General features: G+C 40.6%; 1 protein-coding gene and 1 long non-coding RNA gene across 5 annotated transcripts in view; one reads left to right on the top strand and one right to left on the bottom strand.

Moving 5' to 3' along the window:
* Nucleotides 1–13,029, top strand: part of pla2g6 (phospholipase A2, group VI (cytosolic, calcium-independent)) — a 68,950-nt gene extending 55,921 nt beyond the window's left edge. For 3 of the 4 annotated variants that reach the window (XM_055158798.1, XM_020933674.2, XM_055158797.1), the window contains 5 exons: nucleotides 49–203; nucleotides 1,431–1,476; nucleotides 2,034–2,149; nucleotides 2,219–2,292; nucleotides 11,053–13,029. In XM_055158798.1, the coding sequence (XP_055014773.1) occupies nucleotides 49–203; nucleotides 1,431–1,476; nucleotides 2,034–2,149; nucleotides 2,219–2,292; nucleotides 11,053–11,197 (536 nt within the window). In that variant the 3' untranslated portion in view covers nucleotides 11,198–13,029. Of the gene's footprint in view, nucleotides 1–48; nucleotides 204–1,430; nucleotides 1,477–2,033; nucleotides 2,150–2,218; nucleotides 2,293–11,052 lie in introns of those variants that run through there. The other variant, XR_008632880.1, reaches the window with a different exon arrangement.
* A 1,446-nt stretch (nucleotides 13,030–14,475) lies between these two features.
* LOC129410428 (uncharacterized) lies at nucleotides 14,476–16,012 on the bottom strand. The gene is made up of 4 exons (XR_008632859.1): nucleotides 15,782–16,012; nucleotides 15,386–15,443; nucleotides 14,815–15,204; nucleotides 14,476–14,726 (listed from the first exon to the last, which is right to left on the bottom strand). It is a non-coding gene; the product is annotated as an uncharacterized LOC129410428 (long non-coding RNA).
* Between the last annotated feature and the right edge of the window lie 3,695 nt (nucleotides 16,013–19,707).

Genomic DNA, 19,707 nt, shown 5'->3' with positions numbered 1-19,707 from the left:
TTGTAGTAGTAGAGTAGTAGTAGTAACACTGTGTCTTGTTGTCATCAGAACAGCTGGTGTGGAGAGCGGCGCGGTCAAGTGGTGCCGCCCCCACGTATTTTCGACCAATGGGGCGCTTTCTGGATGGAGGGCTGTTGGCCAATAACCCCACACTGGATGCCCTGGCAGAAATCCATCAGTACAATAAGTCCCTGAAGACTGCTGTAAGTAAGCAAGTACCCCATCTATGGCACATGGAAGGATGCAGCTAACACATCTCGAAGGCTTAAAAGCCCCGTCACAAACATACTCGGAGTTTAGTTTTTTTTCATTCACACATGAAGTGTTGTGTGTTAAACACATGCTCTGCATAAACAAAAGAACATAACAAGTTTACCAAACTCTCTATCTCACTCCAAATCACTAAATTCATTCAATTCTTCATCCTCGGTGTCACTTCTGACCAATCACGTGACCCCCTGAGGTAAACGGTGCGCTGCTTCCTTTCCTGCGTAGCTGTTGTCAGACTCAGCATCAGTTCCAGTTAGAATTATTCGGGCCTTTCTGAATCCTGACACGATGGTTTTGGTGTCACTGAAGTCCAGGTTTTGTCCATCAATCCAGTGACTCTCTCACTCCAAACTTTCTTTCTGCTGCTCAATTACTGTTTTCAGCTGCATATTTCACAACTTGCACTTTGTAATCTGCAAAATATGATTTTCTTTTTGGGGGAATTTGTGTTTAGGCTTCTCAGTTGTCTGTATAAGTTTGTTTAAACTTAAAATTTAAAATTTTCAGTGGTGCAGAAGTAATGGTGCGATCGATTGACATGATACTGACAGGACAGAGGCTCTTTCTGCAAGAGACATGTGCAGTAGAAGTGACAGTGGTATTGGAGTAATAAGAGCAGCAGATACTGGCACACAAGCATAGAGTGCCCTCTCATAGCTGTCAGTGTGAACATTTTAATATAGAAGTTGCACCGGAGTATAAGTCACAGGACCACTCAGACCATGAAAAAAAACTGTGACTTATAGCCTGAAAAATACGGTAATACTGGACCTTTGAAGTGTATATGACAGGTTTTTATGTTTTTCAAATTTTTTGAAAAAAGGTTAAAAAAAATACAACAATAAAAAAAAAAAAATACAGTGTGGTGATTTCTAAAACAGAATCTCTACTTATGTCGTCAACATGGAATATTCCATCTAAAATGCAGGGGCAGTTTATGCATAAGGAATACATTTTTTCTGGCAGTTTAAACATTCATTTGACAAAGGTATTGTCATTTATTTTTATTGTCTAATCAAAACTAATGTGGGATTTAGATAAGTCTGGGACCTTAACATTATGGTTGCTAGGTAGCAGTTCAAGAATTCCACCTTTAAATAAGTGCAGCTGATTGAAAACTGGCTTACAGCAGTTTGAACATGTTGTGTTTGTACGGTCAGGGCGAGGAGGTGAGGAAGTTGGGGCTGGTCGTCTCCCTTGGCACAGGTAAGACTACAAATATATTTTACTGTCCAATTATGAGAATGCTCGAAAATAGAGTTTGGGAATGTGTTGGCTGTGAAGAATACTGGCACACACGCTACTGACAACAGCAACTTGCAACAACATCTTGCAATATGTCTTCTCTGTCATTATAAAGAAACAAAAGTGAATCATTGATTTGGCATACCTTAAAGAAACTGGTGCCATTAGCCAGCCACAAACATGTGATTGTTGTCTATTGAAAGGATCATGAGATTCAATAATGCTGGTTTGTAGAACCAATCCCAAACAAATAATGATTAAGTTCATTGTTTGTGGATTTCTATTTTGAAGATTTCTTTCAAAAAACACTGAATCTCCCATATGGTAGGCCCTTGCCCAGATTAGGAGGTTATCATCAAATTCTACAGCACATCATATTTTAAACTTAGGGCAGTTTAGAATGTATTGATTTAGCAATAGCCTTTGTATTTATGTTATAGAATGTAAAATTGTAAAATTGTACAGTAACTGACGTGATGATGCAATATATTGCTTGTATGGGACTGTGTGCGAGGCAGGTAAGCCTCCTCAGGTGATGGTGAGCTCCGTGGATGTCTTCAGACCCTCCAACCCTCTGGAACTAGCCAAAAGCATTGTTGGAGCCAAGGAGCTAGGCAAGATGGTGGTGGACTGTGTGAGTAGTGCCCCCTGCTGCATGTTCAGCGCAGGCTTTAGAGCGGGCTGGTGACATTTTTGTTTTCAGTGCACAGATTCAGACGGCTGTGCAGTAGACAGGGCCAGAGCCTGGTGTGAGATGACGGACACACTCTACTACAGGTCTGTAATCACTACTGCTAGAGATATTGTAACCACCAACAACAACTAGAAACACTAACCAAAGATACTAATAGAACCTTCCAGTACAATTCCCATTAGCTCCAATGCTGGACCCCAGCCCCTGCACATCGCAAGAAAAACTAAAACCAAGGCATTCTTCATGTATTAGATCAGAGGTGTCAAACTCAAATTCACAGAGGGTCAAAATTAAAAACTGGGGTCAGACTAAATATTTATTTAAAAAAAATGACAACATCTGCATGTAAGTAATAATAACAACATTTTAAATAAATAATGTCTTTATAGCCTATCTGTAGCAGCCAGCGGGCCAACTCTAATACATATTTGATATTATCTTGCGGGCTGGATATAATTATATTGTGAGACAAATTTGGCCCCCGGGCCTGAGTCTGACATGGCTGTATTAGATCTTCCTGAAGAGGGGCCCTCATGGGAAAATAAAAATCAAATGTTTTTCAATAATATGTTTTAAATGATTTAGCTCAGAAAAATAAAGGCTTTTTGAACTAAAGTTCTTACTCCCAGCCACTAATAAGCACCTTCAGTAGTAATGACCACCTATACAAATACATTTCATGAGCATTTTGGATTTTTTTCTTTTTTTGCACTTGATACAACATGATAAAAATGTGTATAGCCCCAAACATAAAGCATCCAATGCGCAGTATATATGTAAGTAGTATAGAATGAGAAAGTAGCTGCATGGCCCGACAATGTCCAGAGCCAAGCCACCCACACCTGTACATATACACATGTGGACAAAATTGTTGGTACCCCCTCTGGTAATGAAAGAAAAATCAACAATGGTCACTGAACTAACTTGAAACTGAGAAATGCAATAATACATTAAAGCCGCTCGTGACCGAAAATGCCCCATGTATGTAATATTTTTTTGCTCGTAGTCATGCATAGAATTTAATCCCTGAATTTGGTGCAAATCCGATAATGTTGACATTTCATGTGTATGCTAGGGGGCGCTATAGTGTTCACTTTTCATATACTTTATAGTAGTAGATCACATCTTCCGGGTTGGAGAGGACGCTGGCGTTGGCTGTTTGCCGTTTCTCCTCCCGCGATTTTCGATTACCTTGTAATGTTAGTTCTCTTGTTGGTCCATTGACATTCCGGCTGCCGGCTGTCTGCTTGGGTTTAGTGCTTTACGGCTGGCATTGGCAGTTGACAAGGCCGGGCAGCCTCCTTCTTGGTCAGCATGGCGTTTAGCTACCGGTATTCCATCTCTCAACCTCGCCGACTCAGGCCTGCAGCCCCCCCGGACCTCATTCCTCCATCCTCAATAAACTCGGACTTCTTCGCCGTCCTCGTTACATCCATAGAGGTTCCAGTCGAAAATTCATCTTCCACATCCAAACAACTGGCTCTGCCACAAACATTCCATCTCTCTGGTCCCATGTCGCACGTCTGACACGTCATCAGAGCACCGTCGTATTCGCTGACATCAAAACGGGAAACACCGCGAGATCTCAGCACTCCAGCACGAGTAACACCGTGAGATCCTCACTCATTAGGCTGGACAGAAGACGAGGAGCGGATTCCAGCCTGCGCGGAGTAGACTTCAAAGTTCTGCGTTCTGTACAACGATTCACCCCACAGGCACTGGTCAAATTCGAACTTTTCAATATACAGTCTATCAACAATAAATCCTCCCTGATTGAAGAACACATCAGGGAGAAAGGATTGGACTTCATGTGTCTTACAGAAACCTGGCACCAGCCAGAGGTTTACTCTGCCCTTAATGAGGCCTGTCCCCCTGGTTACACCTATCTGGAGGCAGCTCGCAGCACTGGTCATCGAGGTGGTGGTCTAGCGGTCATCCACCGACAGGACCTGGAGCTGTCCTCCATCTCGCTGCCTCCAACATCATCCTGTGAGTGCCTTGCATTCAAATGTAAGCCCCCCTTTCCAGTGACTGTTCTCCTGATCTACCGACCCCCCCAAACCCAACTCTGCTTTTATCCCGGAAATGGCTGACCTTCTCTCAACACTCTGCACCACTTCTGCTAATACTATTATTCTGGGAGACATTAATATTCATGTTGATACCCCTTCATGCCAACCTGCTGCAGATTTCCTTCAGCTATTGGACACCTTCAACCTACAGCAGCATGTTGATGTCCCCACACACTCCTGGGGGCACACATTGGACCTGGTCATTTCAAACTCCGCCCTTATCAGTAACCTTCAGGTGTACGACCTTGGTGTTTCTGATCACAAGGTCGTATCCATGGAACTACCCTTTCCTTCCCCCCACTCCAAACCCAAGCGGTAGTTTTTTTTTCGTAATTTAAAAACATCAACGCTGATGCCCTGGCTCTGGACCTACAACACCTCTCCTCTGTTTCCACCCACTTCCCCTCTGTTACTGACTCAGTGGATTTTTACAACCAGTCGCTGAGCAGTCTTCTGGACCTCCACGCCCCCCTAACATCTAGGTCAGTCTCTCTCTCACGCTCAGCACCTTGGTACACCTGTGAGCTGCGCAGAATGAAGACAGCTGGGCGGGTCCTTGAGTGGCAATTTAAGGCCTCTGGACTGACTGTCCACAAACAAGCCTACAGAGAGCACAGGAAGGCATATGCTGAAGTACTGAAGGCCACACGGTCCCAGTACTACTCCACAATTATCAATAACAGCCCGGGTAATTCCCAAAAACTTTTCTCAACTGTAAATCACCTTCTCTTACCCCCTTCACTTTCCCACTCTGAGGCCACTGAGGACAGGTGCAACATGCATATCACCTTTTTTAGACAAAAGGTTGACAGCATCCGTTCACTCCTCCTCTCTACCACTGCTGTCCTGCCCCCCCCCCCCCCCCCACATGCTGACCCACCAACTGCGATTACTCGGACACTCTGCTCCTTTTCCCCCATCTCACAGAAAGAGGTGGAGGGCATCATTGGAAAAATGAGACCATCCACCTGTGCCCTGGACCCCTTCCCCACAGTCCTGCTGAAAACCAACATCTCTTTCATCTCTCCTCTCATCACTAACATCATTAACCACTCCCTCCAGACCGGCTATATCCCATCTGCATTAAAAGCTGCTGTCATCAGACCACTACTGAAGAAACCCACCCTGGATCCAGAAGTCCTGTCCAACTACAGGCCAATCTCTAATCTCCCATTTCTGTCCAAAGTTCTGGAAAAAACAGAAGCAGCACAACTACAGGATCACCTCAAACTCAATAACCTTTTTGACAAGTTTCAGTCTGGGTTTCGCCCTGGCCATAGCACTGAAACAGCTTTGGTCAGGGTCACCAATGATCTCCTGAGAGCAGCAGACTCTGGTTCACCATCCCTACTTATCCTCCTGGATCTTACAGCTGCCTTTGATACGGTTGACCACAATATCCTCCTCCATCGCCTGCAATACACTATTGGACTTTCAGAAAAAGCACTCAAATGGTTCACCTCCTACCTGACCAACCGCACCGAGCACGTTGCCCTAGGAAAGGCAAAGTCACGCACCCACAATGTCACCTGCGGTGTCCCTCAGGGTTCGGTGTTAGGTCCCACCCTCTTCACTCTTTACCTACTCCCCCTGGGCAATCACCAAGCATGGTATATCCTACTATTGCTACGCAGACGACACACAGCTCTATTTACGGACCACCCCCACTTCTTCCACTCCCTTACTATCATCCACACTCAATAGTTCCAAAACAGAAGCCATCTTGGTTGGCACAATTCATCAGCTCCGCTCTTCCACCATCACCAGTATCTCATTCTCTGGTCAAACGATTCCCTTCTCTGCATCTGTCACCAACCTGGGTGTCAAAATGGACTCACAACTCACCTTTGTTACCCACATCAAACATCTCTGTAAGACATCATTGTACCACCTCAGGAACATCGTAAAACTCCGTCCAACTCTCTCCCTGGCAGATGCAGAGAAGCTCGTCCATGCCTTTATCTCCTCCAGGCTGGACTACTGTAACGCACTCCTCATCGGGATACCTGGCAGGAGCATCCAGAGACTGCAATACATCCAGAACTGCACTGCCAGGATCCTGATGAGAGTGCGAAAATTTGACCACATCACCCTCATCCTGAAATCCCTTCACTGGCTCCCTATCACACTCAGGATTGAGTATAAGGTCTCCCTCCTCACTCACTAGTGCATCCACGGTCACTCCCCCCAGTACCTTAAGGAACTCCTCACTCCCCAGACCCCCTTGCGCACCTTCCGCTCTGCAGCCACCAACACTCTCCAACCCCCCAGAACCAAACTTTGCACCATGGGTGATCGGGCCTTTTCCTCTGCAGCTCCAAGGCTTTGGAATGCTCTCCCCGACCACTTGAGAGCCCCACAGTCTATTTCTGTTTTTAAACAAAATCTTAAAACTTGCCTTTTTACTAAAGCCTTTTGTTAATTGTATTTTATTCTTGTTTTATCTTATTAATTCCTGCAATGGTTTTAGCTTGACCCACTGTTTACTGATGCACTTTTTTTACTTATTGTTTTTACCTGTAGCACTTTGAGATTATTTTATGTAAAGTGCAATATAAATAAAATGTATTATTATTATTATTATTATTATAGTGTATTCAGGCTCTGATCAGGCATTAGGGTTAGTGATTCAAATTTCAGCACGATTGGACCAAGCATGTCCATGTAATAATTTTTACAATATTTTTGGGGGAGTCTTTGCACACCTGCTGGTCAACCATGAAAAATGCCTCATGTCCGTAATATATTTTTTGCTCATAAGCATGCATAGAATTTAATCCCTGAATTTGGTACAAATCCAATAATGTTGACGTTTCATGTCTATGCAAGGGGGCGCTATAGAGTTCACTTTTATTAGATTTCATATTTCATTACATTCAGGCCTGGATCACGCAATTGTGATTTGAATTTGAGCTCTCTAGGACAATGCCTGTGGCCGTGACAGGTCACCGAAGACACAGGAAATGAAGGCGTTTTTTGCCGGCGTGCTACGGGCGAACCATAAGGAGTATTCCCCAAAAATTGCAAATTTTTGTGAGTTTATGTCTGTAGATGTGACATGTCAAATCTAAATTCATTTGGACAAAACCCCAGGGACTTGAATTTTTGTAGACACCCAAGTCACAACGGCGGCGAATTATTGATCCAATATGACTGACTTCTTGTTCATCATAGGGCTGCACAATGATTGGCTTTGTTGATTGTCTCCTTGAGTTCTATCACTGTTCCAAATTTCGTGAACCTACAACAAAATATGCGTCTCATTTTAAAATTTGCATTTTCAAGGGGGCGCTGTTGAGTGGGGGTGCTTTGACCATTGTCGCAATGCCAAATTTATCAAATTTTTCGTCAGACCGGTCGATCTCATACCCAGTTTGGAGACTTTTTGTTGACGTTTAGGCCCTCAAATTTGAGATCGTTTGAAGGAAAAAAAATATATATATATATAAAAAAAAAAGAAATTTTATATATATATATTAGGGGTGTCAAATTATCGCGTTAATTGCGATTAATTAATTACAGTCATATTTAGCACGTTATGTTTTTTAATCGCGTTAATCTCATTTTTAATCTCTAACTTTACTGTTTCTGTATGCGAGTTGCTTTATTATAAAAACTCTTTTTATGTGTTGTTTGGACAACAACACACACACACACAAAAAACATTTATAATTTTTTTTATTTCGGTAATTCCACTCCATGGTCGGAAACCCACACAAAACATGCGCCGTAAGAGCGATGTAAACGTCATGTTAACATTCGCGGCGTCAGTCACACAATAGACGAGGCGGAAGAGCCAGTAGAACAGAGGCAGCAGTGCACAGGTAAAAACACATTCGTGTCTTGGAAATTCTTCTCCCGACGTGAAATATAAAAATATATATATATATAAAATCGCCTACAACTTAAATGTCACTGGTGAAAACAACCTGCATAGCCTCATGATGTCTGCACTACTGTCCTATACACAAACACACAACACACACACACAAACAAACACACACCGACCTGCTCCCGTGCGCCGCGTACGTTTTCTCGCGTACGCTGCGTAAACCGCGCTTCCTCCTGTGCGCCTCAAAACCAGAACTAACACCAAGACTAAAACCGGGACTAACCCAGTCCAGGACTAAACCAGGACTAAACCAGGACTAAAACCAGAACTAAAACCAGAACTAAAACCAGATCTAAACCAGGTCTAAACCAGGACTAAACCAGAACTAACGCCAGGACTAAAACCAGAACTAAAACCAGGTCTAAACCAGGTCTAAACCAGGTCTAAACCAGGTCTAAACCAGGACTAAACCAGGACTAAACCAGGACTAAACCAGAACTAACACCAGAACTAACACCAGGACTAAAACCAGGACTAATCCATTCCAGGACTAAACTAGGACTACAGTAGGACTAAAGCAGGTCTAAACCAGGACTAAAACCAGTGATCTCATATATAAAGCATTTCTCTATCAATAATATTTTTAATATGGTTAAGGAAAGACTAGACTTTTTATTGTCTTTAAGTAGACAAAAGTTATTATGTTCAGATTTCCTCGTCTTTGCTACTTTACAGCAAACAGTTTCTTATTCATGGAGACTTGGGCTCAACAGCCAATTTGGAGAGATTTTTTAAACAATAAATGACTTTATAAAGTCACTTTTTTTGTTCTATATCAGTCTTTTGATCTGCCACAATAATGTAATAATGAATTTAAATGAAAATACCTCAAATTGAAGGCTTTTCTCAGCCATTTTTAGGTGAGATTAAAATTAGATTAATTAGATTAATTAATTACAGATCATAATTAATTAATCTCTCAATTTTTTTTAATCGCATGACAGCACTAATATATATATATATATATATATATATATATATATATATATATATATATATATATATATATATATATATATATATATATATATATATATATATATATAAGAAGAAGAAACTGACGAAGAACAATAGCCCTCGCTAGTTACTACGTTACTGGCTCGGGTCAGTAAGTAAAAATTTACTGAAAAATAACCAATGAAAATTAGACACTGTTTTTGAATTGTTGTTCAAGAGAAAAAAAAAAAATTAAATTAACTAATGAAACTGGCCTGGACAAAAATGACGGGACCCCTAGAAAAGATTTCAAGTAATTGGACAATATGTTAAACTTAGGTGTGTCTCTAATCTGCATCACAGGTGTCTTCAAACTTGTCCTCAGTCAGTCTGTCTGTTTAAAGGGGACATGTGTCATTGTGCTGTTTGGAGACATGATGGACACAACACTGAACATATGAATGGAACCAAAGAGCCCAGAACAACCTCCAAACAAATTAAATGTGAAGTGGAAGGGCAAAGTACATCAGTGTCAGATCACACCATCCATCAGTGTTTGAGCCAAAGTAGACTTCATGTGAGGACACCACTGCTGAGAACAAATCATAAAAAAGTGAATATCACACCATCTCCTTGTGTTGTCAATAAAGAGTTATTTTTACTGATGGCTTGCTTAATCTTTATTGAGGCTTGTACAATCTTGAGACTTATAGGATGCCTTTGATGCCAATATCACCAACGCCACAGTCGAACTAAAATAATTAACATAAATTACAATCAGAAAAGGTATAATATAAAAGACATAAAATAAAGACGTGAACAATTACAAAAAACATACCTCGCTGGCTGACCCATATTTTGGAGGTAGAATGACCTTTAACATAACTTTATTCACTTTATTTTAACTTTAATTGACTTCTTTGCCGACACGCCACACTACTGCTTCTTGACCTGGTGTACGTCTCTATTAAGGGGTCCAGCGGAACCGAACAAAACAATAACAGTTCCTACCTGCTGACTACCAAAATAAAAGCACGAAATCTTCTCTTATGTGCATACTACATATTATTCAAGAATTAAATAAAAAGTAAATCAAAATTATGGCAGTAAAAGTGAATTTTGAATTTGGCACAATGTAGATTGACAAACCACAAAGCTTCTGGGAGAATGTTCTTTGGACAGATGAGACAAAACTGGAGCTCACATCAGCTCTCTGTTCACGCAAAAATGAAACACACCAAGAAAAGAACACTGTCCCTACTGTGAAACATGGAGGAGGCTTGGATTTGTTCTGGGGCTGTTTTGCTGCATCTGGCACAGAGTGTCTTGAATCTGCGCAAAGCAGAACAAAACTATCAAGATATTTTGGAAAGAAATGTGCTGCCTCGTGTCAGAAAGCTTGATGTCAGTCGTAGTTCATGGGTCTTCCAACAGGATAATGACCCAAAACATACAACAAAACATTGGACTGTTCTGGAGTGTTCTTCTGTGAGCCCAGATCTCAACTCCATTAAACATTTGTGAAATGGGCTGATGCATGCTGTCTGGAGAAGGAACCCTTTCAAACCTGAGACAGCTAGAGCAGTTTGCTTACAAGAAATGGGTTAAAATACCTGTTGAACAGAGCAGAAGTCTCATTGACAGTTACAGAAATCGTTTGTTTGCAGAGTTTGCCTCAAACCATCATTTTTGTCCAGGCCAGTTTCATTATTTTGTTTTTTGTAATGATTCTGTTTAACTACAGGTGAAAAGTAATGTTTGATTTACATTGGGCGATTTTCAGTACATTTTTATTTATTATTGCTTTTATCAGTTTCAAGTTATTTCAGTGAGAATCGTTGATTTTTCTTTCATTACCAGAGGGGTACCAACAATTTTGTCCACATCTGTATATATATTAATTACAAACCCAGTGCTAAGGTTTGTCTTGTGGCCGTTGGCAGGCTCAGTCCACAGCTGTCCCAGGAGGTGATGCTGGATGAGGTGGGGGACGGGGTGCTAGTGGACATGCTGTGGGACACTCAGATGTACCTGTATGAGAAGAGGGACGTCCTGCAAGTGCTGGCCCAGGAGCTGCTGGACCACTGACCGCTCCACACAACTGACCACACCACACAACTGACCAAAGCCTGTGTGTATCTGACATGACATCTACAACTGACTGAATGCACAATGTAAAAGAGCCTGTTACACTTGAGTTTACGGACCATATATCGCTAACTAAGTGGGCATTGGTATGTTAGTTAGTGGTTATTGCCTATTATTTATTATTTAAGAAACATTTACTAAAGGTGCAGATCTGTTTCTGTGTGAAAAAATGAAGGGGCTATAAAACTATATTACACACTTTTTGGATCTCAGTTTCCTTTTGAAAATATTTATATATTTTTAATGGTTTTGCAGTGGTCCAAAGTTATTCCTGACTTACCTTATGCATTTAGAACATCCTAATTATTCACCACGATGAGTTTATAAGTGCTCTTCGCAAGTTTCACAGACCAGAGTGGAGTTCTTCCATGAAGGTAAAGCTCACAATGACTTGCATTCAAACCACGCACTTCCTGATTATCGTCAGACAATAAAACACTCGTTTTGAGCTGCTTATACACGATATCTGCACTGGGCCAACACAAGGTGGCTCAATAATCAGGATTTTTTGGCTGAAATAAAAAGCACCTGCTTAGTTGGAAAGAAGAAGGAAAAAAAACATTAATAGGCACTTACTACTACTATACACAAACAGAGAGCCCTTATATTACCTTTTTAGCTAGCGATTAGTATGTGGTCCCTAAACTATCCTTTGTTCGAGATAGTTGTGACACATACTGACTAGGGATGTAACAATAACCAAAATATTTTGATATCGTATTGTCAAAGGTTTCACAATAATATTGTGGACTATCACAGTAAATTGAGATCCAAGTCTCTTTGCTTAAATGAATAGTTTTGTTGTGGCAATAGCTAAAAATAACAGAAAGGAAGAAGCCATGAATAAGCCATGACCCTTCGCTCTGTTTCAGGGCAGATTGTATGAAGAAATAAAAGTTACAAGCACTTCTAAATCTTATTTCTTTGGATTAAGTCTTATCAAGACAGTTTAAGAGGAAACAATAGCAATTTCACTATTTTGTTGGCCTTCACAAAATATGCCAATAAATATTGTACAGTGATATTTATATTGTGAAAATATCGAACCGAGAGATTTGGATATTGTTACATCCCTAACAGTCACCAATGTGAAAAATTGAGATGAAGAAATAATTTCTCTATCTGCCATGGTTTGATTTGAGCTGTGACTTTTTCACCTAGATAAGTTAATGTGACTTGAATTAAGGATGTCAAATGCTCTGCAAACTCTTATTGTACTGAAACAACAACAAAAGCACTTTGCACTTGCAATAAGAACCAATTCTGTTGGCTGATTTTTTTTTTTTTGGATGTCAAAGTTAAAGTGGGTAACACAAAAGTGTTCAACTTTAAAAGATCATCTCAATTTAAGTTCCAAGTCATTTTAACTAACAGGGATGTGACTTCATTATTTTGCAGTGCACATTTTCTTTGAACTCAATACTGTCATTCTTAAAATATTGTGAATGTAGTTGTTTTATATGTTTGTTTGTGTTTTGTCTCTAGAAAGGATATGGTTGATTTGCTACTATATGATGTGCAATATATTGATGAACTTACATATGTATTGCCATGTCAGAATATTACCTGTACTGTGCAGCAAACTATGAAGTATCCCTTCGAACAATTGATACTTGGCAGTGACATCATGCTGGAGATGTTCTGCATGTATGTCTACAGTGGAATGTTCAGCAGTTTTCATGGTGACACAATGCACACTTTAGCGAACACTGCCGAGAAAGATTTATGATCACCTGAAAACAAAATAAAAAATACAAAATAGATTTAACACATTTTCTGGAGCCTGTGTTTAATATGAGCATTGTTGTGTTTGGGTGTTTGATTTTGAAAAAAACTATATGCTACCTAACTTGTGACTGTAATGTTATTTAAGAGAAAGAGAGAAATACTTTATTGATTCATTGAGGAAAGTTAAGGTTTTGTTGCAGTAAAACATTGAAATAATGTCAAACAAGAGCTAAATAAATCCACACTGGTCAAAAGTAAAAATGCAATATTGTGTCATTTAAAGTCATGTATGGAAGTGTTTTTTGCAGTGCTGGCGTTTCACTTACTGACTTTGCTGTTCTGATTTTATGGGCTACTTTTTCCACTGTAATGAAGTAGGACATTTCTACCTTTTCAAATTAAATAAGAGTTTTTATTACCTATTAGCAGCATTACCTGTTGTAATGCTGCTACTGTGAAGCCATAATTAACAATGTAAGGATGACTGGTAAACCCAAAGTTCTGATGCACTGTGTTTGTGTAGTTTCTTATAGGGGTCAGCAAGCTATTAATATCTACTTATGTTCAGTTACATTGAATCATATTTTTATTGAAGTAACCGTTCTCTTGAGGAACAGTTTTGCTTCCTCTTTCCACCACCCTGTTCCACAGAGAAGCCCTGGATTTAAGAGTTACTCAGGGTTAACTCAGGGTTGACCTGTGTCACTAAACAGTAAGAATGTAACAATAACTGAAATATCGTGATATCGTATCGTCAGAAGTCTCACAATAATATTGTGGAATGTCACAATATATATTTCTTTGTTTAAATACCTTGTTTCATAATAGCAACAGCTTATAAACATAGGAATCTACATATCTCATGATTCATTTCAGTGCAGACAATATGACGAGATATGTTTTTTACTTGAATTCTTGGGATAATGAATGTAATAATTCACACCAAAATCTTGTCAAAGTATTTTAAAAGCAAAAAAGTGTCCCATCTACAATTATATCCACCTTTTCAAACTTTCGCAATAAATATCGTTCCATGAGATGCATATCATGATAATATCGTACAGAGAGATTTATATATCATTGCATCCCTACTTAACAGTTTTGGAGCAGAGTTAGAAAACTCGGTAAACCCTGAGTTTAGCAGAAGGCACAACAGTTCATCAATGGATCCCAGATAAGGGGATTCACCATGGCAACAGTAAACCCATAGACCCATGGGTAAACCATAGGAGGTTTTCATCTTAGTCATGTGACTGTTGAATAGTGAGGTTTAATATAAAATAAATGTGGAGGAATATGTTGTTTAATCAATTCATAAGATTTTAGCAGGAAGATAAATAAGATAAGATTACTCAAAAGGAACAAAGTGTTGTTGAAGCTTTCCTAGCACATGAAGCACATAACACCATTACCACTGAACTGTTTTAAATTACAATTTTGACATAAAATTTCAGATTTTGAATTGAATTTCCATTTCTTACTCATCTCAGAGACAGCGTATTTCTCAATTCCCAGGATTCTTCCTCCAAAGACAACTTTGTAGCACTCCTCCAGAATCGGCTCCTCCAAAGCAGAGCCAAAACACTTTGGCCACATCTCATTTCTCTTTCTTTGCTTCCTTCTTCTTGATTCCTCTCCTCAATTCTGCTGGAATGGGCGAAGAAGTCCCACTCACAAAGGAGACAGGAAGGAGAGACACAGGGAGGAGAGAGGAAGGAAGGCAAGGATCGTCTTGCGGTCTCTGAGCAGTGAAGCCACAAAAAATGCACACAATTTTGGAGATTTTAAAAATTATTTATTTATTTATATTTATAATGTGTATTTCTCACCTTCCACGGTGGTTGGTCTCTCACTCTCATTCAGCTCGGCTCCTCTACCAGAGGCCTGGGAGCCTGAGAGTTCTGTGCAGTATCTTTTCTGTTCCTAATACTGCACTTTTCTGGACTGAGATGTCCGTTGTTTTTCCTGGTATCTGTTGTAGCCTCTTCCAGTTTGGGGGTTACAGCCCTAAGTGCTCCGATCACCACAAGCACCACTGATGCCTTCACTTTCCAGGCTCTCTCCAGCTCCTCCTTGAGCCCCTGGTATTTCTCTAGTTTCTCGTGTTCCTTTTTCCTGATATTACCATCGCTTGGTATTGTGATGTCCACCACCACGGCTCTGCTCTGTTTCTTCTCCACCACCACTATGTCTGGTTGGTCCATCACCATCCTGTCAGTCTGTGTATATATATATATATATATATATATATATATATATATATATATATATATATATATATATATATATATATATATATATATATATATATATATATATAAGTCATACACACTTCACACCATAGATGTAGTAAAATTTAGTAAATGCTTTGTGAAAGCTGTAGTGGCAGGGTGCTCTCACCAGGGGGAGCTGCTCCTCGGTGTGCAGGAGCTTGTCTGTCTTGCCTGTCTCCACCGACCTGTTTGTGCCCGGCAAATCAGCGCCATCTCTGGTGAGTGATTTTAGTGGAACAGAACTATGAAAATTTCCTAATTGGACGTTTTAAATAGTTTCGTGTCTCGTGTGAATAGTTTTGCAAAATACTCAGAAGTTTTACCAGATTTATGAAAAGTTTCAGTAAATGTGCCAAAGTGAAAAAAAAAAAAAAAGTAGTATTATCTAAACTAAAGAGAAGAACTTTCCTGAAAATCAAACTATAGTGTGATTTCATCAGATTATAAGACTTCATGGTAACATAAAGAAAGTATTATTATATTGTGCTGAAAATGACATTATATAATAAATGATTTGTCTTACCTTGTGGTAACGGGTTGAATATTGAGTGAATTCCTTAATGTCAAGATTTTAATATTACATAATACAACACTACCCAGGATGTGTATTTGGCTTGAAAGAGTTCCAGTTCAGAGGACATGAAGTAACTCCAAAACATGACCACATTGTTATGTCTTTCATTCTGCATCAGTAGTAGCCTCTGAATACACTTCATATACCTTTCCTACTCCTCATGTTGAGTGATTACGTGGATCACAGCCTGACACTCATGACTTCTATGTCATTTCTAGAGTCACTTATGTGACTCACATTCACAAGGAAACACTTCCTCTGGACCTCTGGCCCGGCCCCTGCTGTGGGAACAGAGCCCAGCCCCCACTGCACAAAAACATACAAACAAGAGTGTGTATCCTCTGGATCTTATACACCTCTGTTTCACACTCTGTGCATCCTCTGGACCCTGCACTCCACACTGTGCATCCTCCATACCCTTATTCTTTTAGGCTTCTTTTAGGCTCGGCCCCTATTGCTTTGGGAGCAAACCCCGGCACTCACTGCACAAAAACAGACACTATCTATTCTCTGTACCCTACCTTCTCTGTCCCATACGTTCCATCCTCTGTACCTGATACTCCACACTGTGCATCCTCTGGACCCTACTTCCTCTGGTCCTCACCCTTCATCCACTGTACCAAACACCTCTGCTCCACACTGTGCGTCCTCTATACCCTTCCTCATCTGGACCTCTGTCCTCAGCCCATGCTGCCGTGGGAACTGAGCCTAGCCCCCACTGCACAAAAACATACTGACTGACTATAAACACTGTGCATCCTCTGTACTCTATACTGCCCAACACCATAACTGCATGTTTGGTCAAAAATTAGTTAATGTAATTTTGTTTTGAGACCTCTTTATCATGTAAATAAATATGTGAAAAATATTGAGCTCAGAATTGACATTTGACCTATTTGTCAGTTCCTGATCTCTGCCTTTATATCATGAGCCAAAAATAAGGAGTTGTTTAAAGGCCAAAGGAAGTAACACTATGTGTTTTGTTTATGATTTAGTTCATAAATAAATTTTATTTTAAAATCCAACCTCTCACCTCCTTTTTCTTGCGGCCTTGGCGCAGGGTCTTAAAACTTTCAGTAAATAAATCTTTGTATAAAAAAGTTTCAAAAGGAGCGTTTCCTGGAAGTCCAGAGGATAATACACAGTATATAGAACTTAGTGGTACTCTTTGAGGAGGGAAGTCAACTTAAAAATGCAAAAAATCCAAGGCACTCACTGGTTAAAATAAAATGCCTTTATTAATTTACGTCTTTATGGACAAACTTACAAAGTCCAGACAAGTTTCAGCCCATGACTTTCCCCTGAGGAAAACATACCTTTGTATTCAATTATACTTAAATTATCTTTTTCAAAGATAATTGAAGTATAATTGAAAGTATTTGTATATGAAAGTATTGTGTGTATTTCTTCATACTGTACACACTGTACTGCAAAGTCACTTGTGTTAAACTGTTTCACTCTGTAAGTGTCACGATCCTGATCAGCACTAAACAGGAAATCCAAAGCTCTTCTACATCAGTTCACACAAACACATGATGATTCAACCTTGGTGAGGTGTTTTTCTTATAATGGATGGAAGTCTGGAGAAAATCAAATAATCATGTCAGTTTCTGCCTTTGGCCTTTGCACAAAAACTTATTTTTGGCTCATCATACAAAGGCAAAGAACAGGTCATGACAAATAACGTCAAATGTCCATTTTGAGATCAATATTTTTTTTATAATAACTAGTTGCCAGATTTTGGGAGTCCTACCTATTAGTCTGGACAAACTGAATCTTTAAAGTCGTTTTTCTCAGTTTCACACTGTGGCGAGTTAAGCTCTTTTGCCTTTGTAGGGAAGTATAGTCCACACTATAGAGAACGAAAACATAAATACTGTCCACTGGACACATACTGATCAAATCCATTTCACAGCTCATCCAAGTTTTCAGTTCTGGTCAGACACTGGTGGACACTGTCTCATATCTGTCTGAATTAGGCAGCTAACTACACCGAAACTAACCCACCTACTTATTTAACGACTTTAGAAGAGAATGTTACAGACGGGACTCCTTTGTGGATAGTGCGGAACAGATCTTACCCAGAGGAAAGAAATGGTTTAAGAGCGGAGTTAAAAAGGCTATTTTTGCTTGGCCTGATTCATCAGCTCGTTTTACTTCATTTCACTTTCACAGACCGTCTGACCTGAGCCTTAGATTTCGTTCGCTTAATGGTAGGCGGGGACTTTTTATCATTTAACTAATCGCTGCTATTTGGTCGTGACTTATGTAATGCGCTGCTAACGGGGCTAATTGGTATATTAAGCTTTTCCCAAATCCCGAAGGAAAAAGGACAATAACGTCTTTCCCCTTGATGAAATTCACCAAACATTCTCTTTATTCTGGCTTTAAATCCTCCATCTCTCATTGACAACACTGAATATAAGACTCTTCACTGATTGGCTGGTGCCTGAACTTGCACTTCCGGGGTTTTTTCAAACCATCTCGTGCTGCGGTCGGGAATCAGGTGAGGCTCTTTTGATGATTGCGTCTGGCTCGCATATAAAACATAAAATATTCTCAGTTGTTTTAGGCTACGTTTACACACAGTCAGGTATTTTGAGAAACGAATATTTCCCTCCCTCCGTTTTCCAAAATAACATCGTGCAGCATCGTTTTCTAAAATGTTTTCGTTTACGTCGACCCACACAAATACTCCATCGAGCGCCGTCAGAACTACACCAAGACTCTGAGCGCAGCTGGATTAGACTCAAAGTGAGTGGGCTCGCCTCTCCACAGATCTGTTAAAGAAGTGGCAAAATCACTGACCTCCGAGCCCTTGTTCATCTCTGCTCATGGACATGATCCATCAGCTGTGTGTGCAAATGCAAACACATGAAAAGTAGATGAGCTGCAGCGGGGAGTGGTGTCTGGTGCCTCCACCTGAGAAGTGCTTTCCCCAGGAAAAAAAACCAAAACAAAAACATGTGCGCAGACGGACCGCTCAGAACAACATAACAAACCAAACGAGATTCATGCCTCTGTCTGGATCCTTCGCACCACCTTGAAACCAGCCGCGGTCGAGCGCAGAGGACCGGAGCAGCCCGCCCGGACCTGTGGTCCACAGCGCATTCTCACTTTCCCCAAACGGAACCAGCGCACAGATGACGCACTGAAGCACTCGCACCTAGTTCTTTGCGCGAGCTGGTCTTGCTCATCCCCGTCTGGAACCAGGACATGGAGGACGAAGCCTCTAGACCGATCAGACCAACACTGGACCCCCAGACCTGTCTTGAGAAGCTGCGCGCTACGGTGACTGCTCCCGTGTGTGGCGCTGTTACCTGAACTCAGAGCTTCTGCTCCGGGCTGATGTGCGGTGAGTTTGTACAAAGTTCTACATGCTGCTGTTTTATGAGTTCATGGTGATAAATTGAGATGAGGCCCGCGGTGTTAACAGGGAACATAGATTCCTTTTGCAATTGGAGGAACATTGGGAACATCAGTCTGACCCTGTCCAGGTCCGTATGGGACGGCATCTGGACTACAAAGCCATCAGCAAATCCATGCAGCACCAGAAGTCGCATTACTGGTGAGTATTATAACAACATTATTTTAAAAAATAAATTCAGAGGCTTATTATCCTCCCATTTAGTTGAATTCAGTCTTAAAATATATGATACGGCTCTCACTGAAATACATTTTTTAATATTTTGCTTTCGTGGCTCTCTGAGTGAAAAAGGTTCCCGACCCCTGCTCTGTACCCTGCTCTCTCTGCTCCAGCTCTAGTGTGTATCCTCTATGGATTCACACTGACATCAACTCCAGCCCGTTTGTGTGTGAACACAGGACTGGACACATACACACTGACACACTCACACACATGACATAAATACATA

Source organism: Boleophthalmus pectinirostris, unplaced genomic scaffold (genome assembly GCF_026225935.1).
Source record: "Boleophthalmus pectinirostris isolate CB_2022bp ecotype Guang Dong unplaced genomic scaffold, ASM2622593v1 HiC_scaffold_22, whole genome shotgun sequence".
Lineage (NCBI taxonomy): Eukaryota > Metazoa > Chordata > Actinopteri > Gobiiformes > Gobiidae > Boleophthalmus > Boleophthalmus pectinirostris.
The sequence above is the reverse complement of the archived record's forward strand: the minus strand, read 5'-3'. Positions and strand labels throughout refer to the sequence as shown.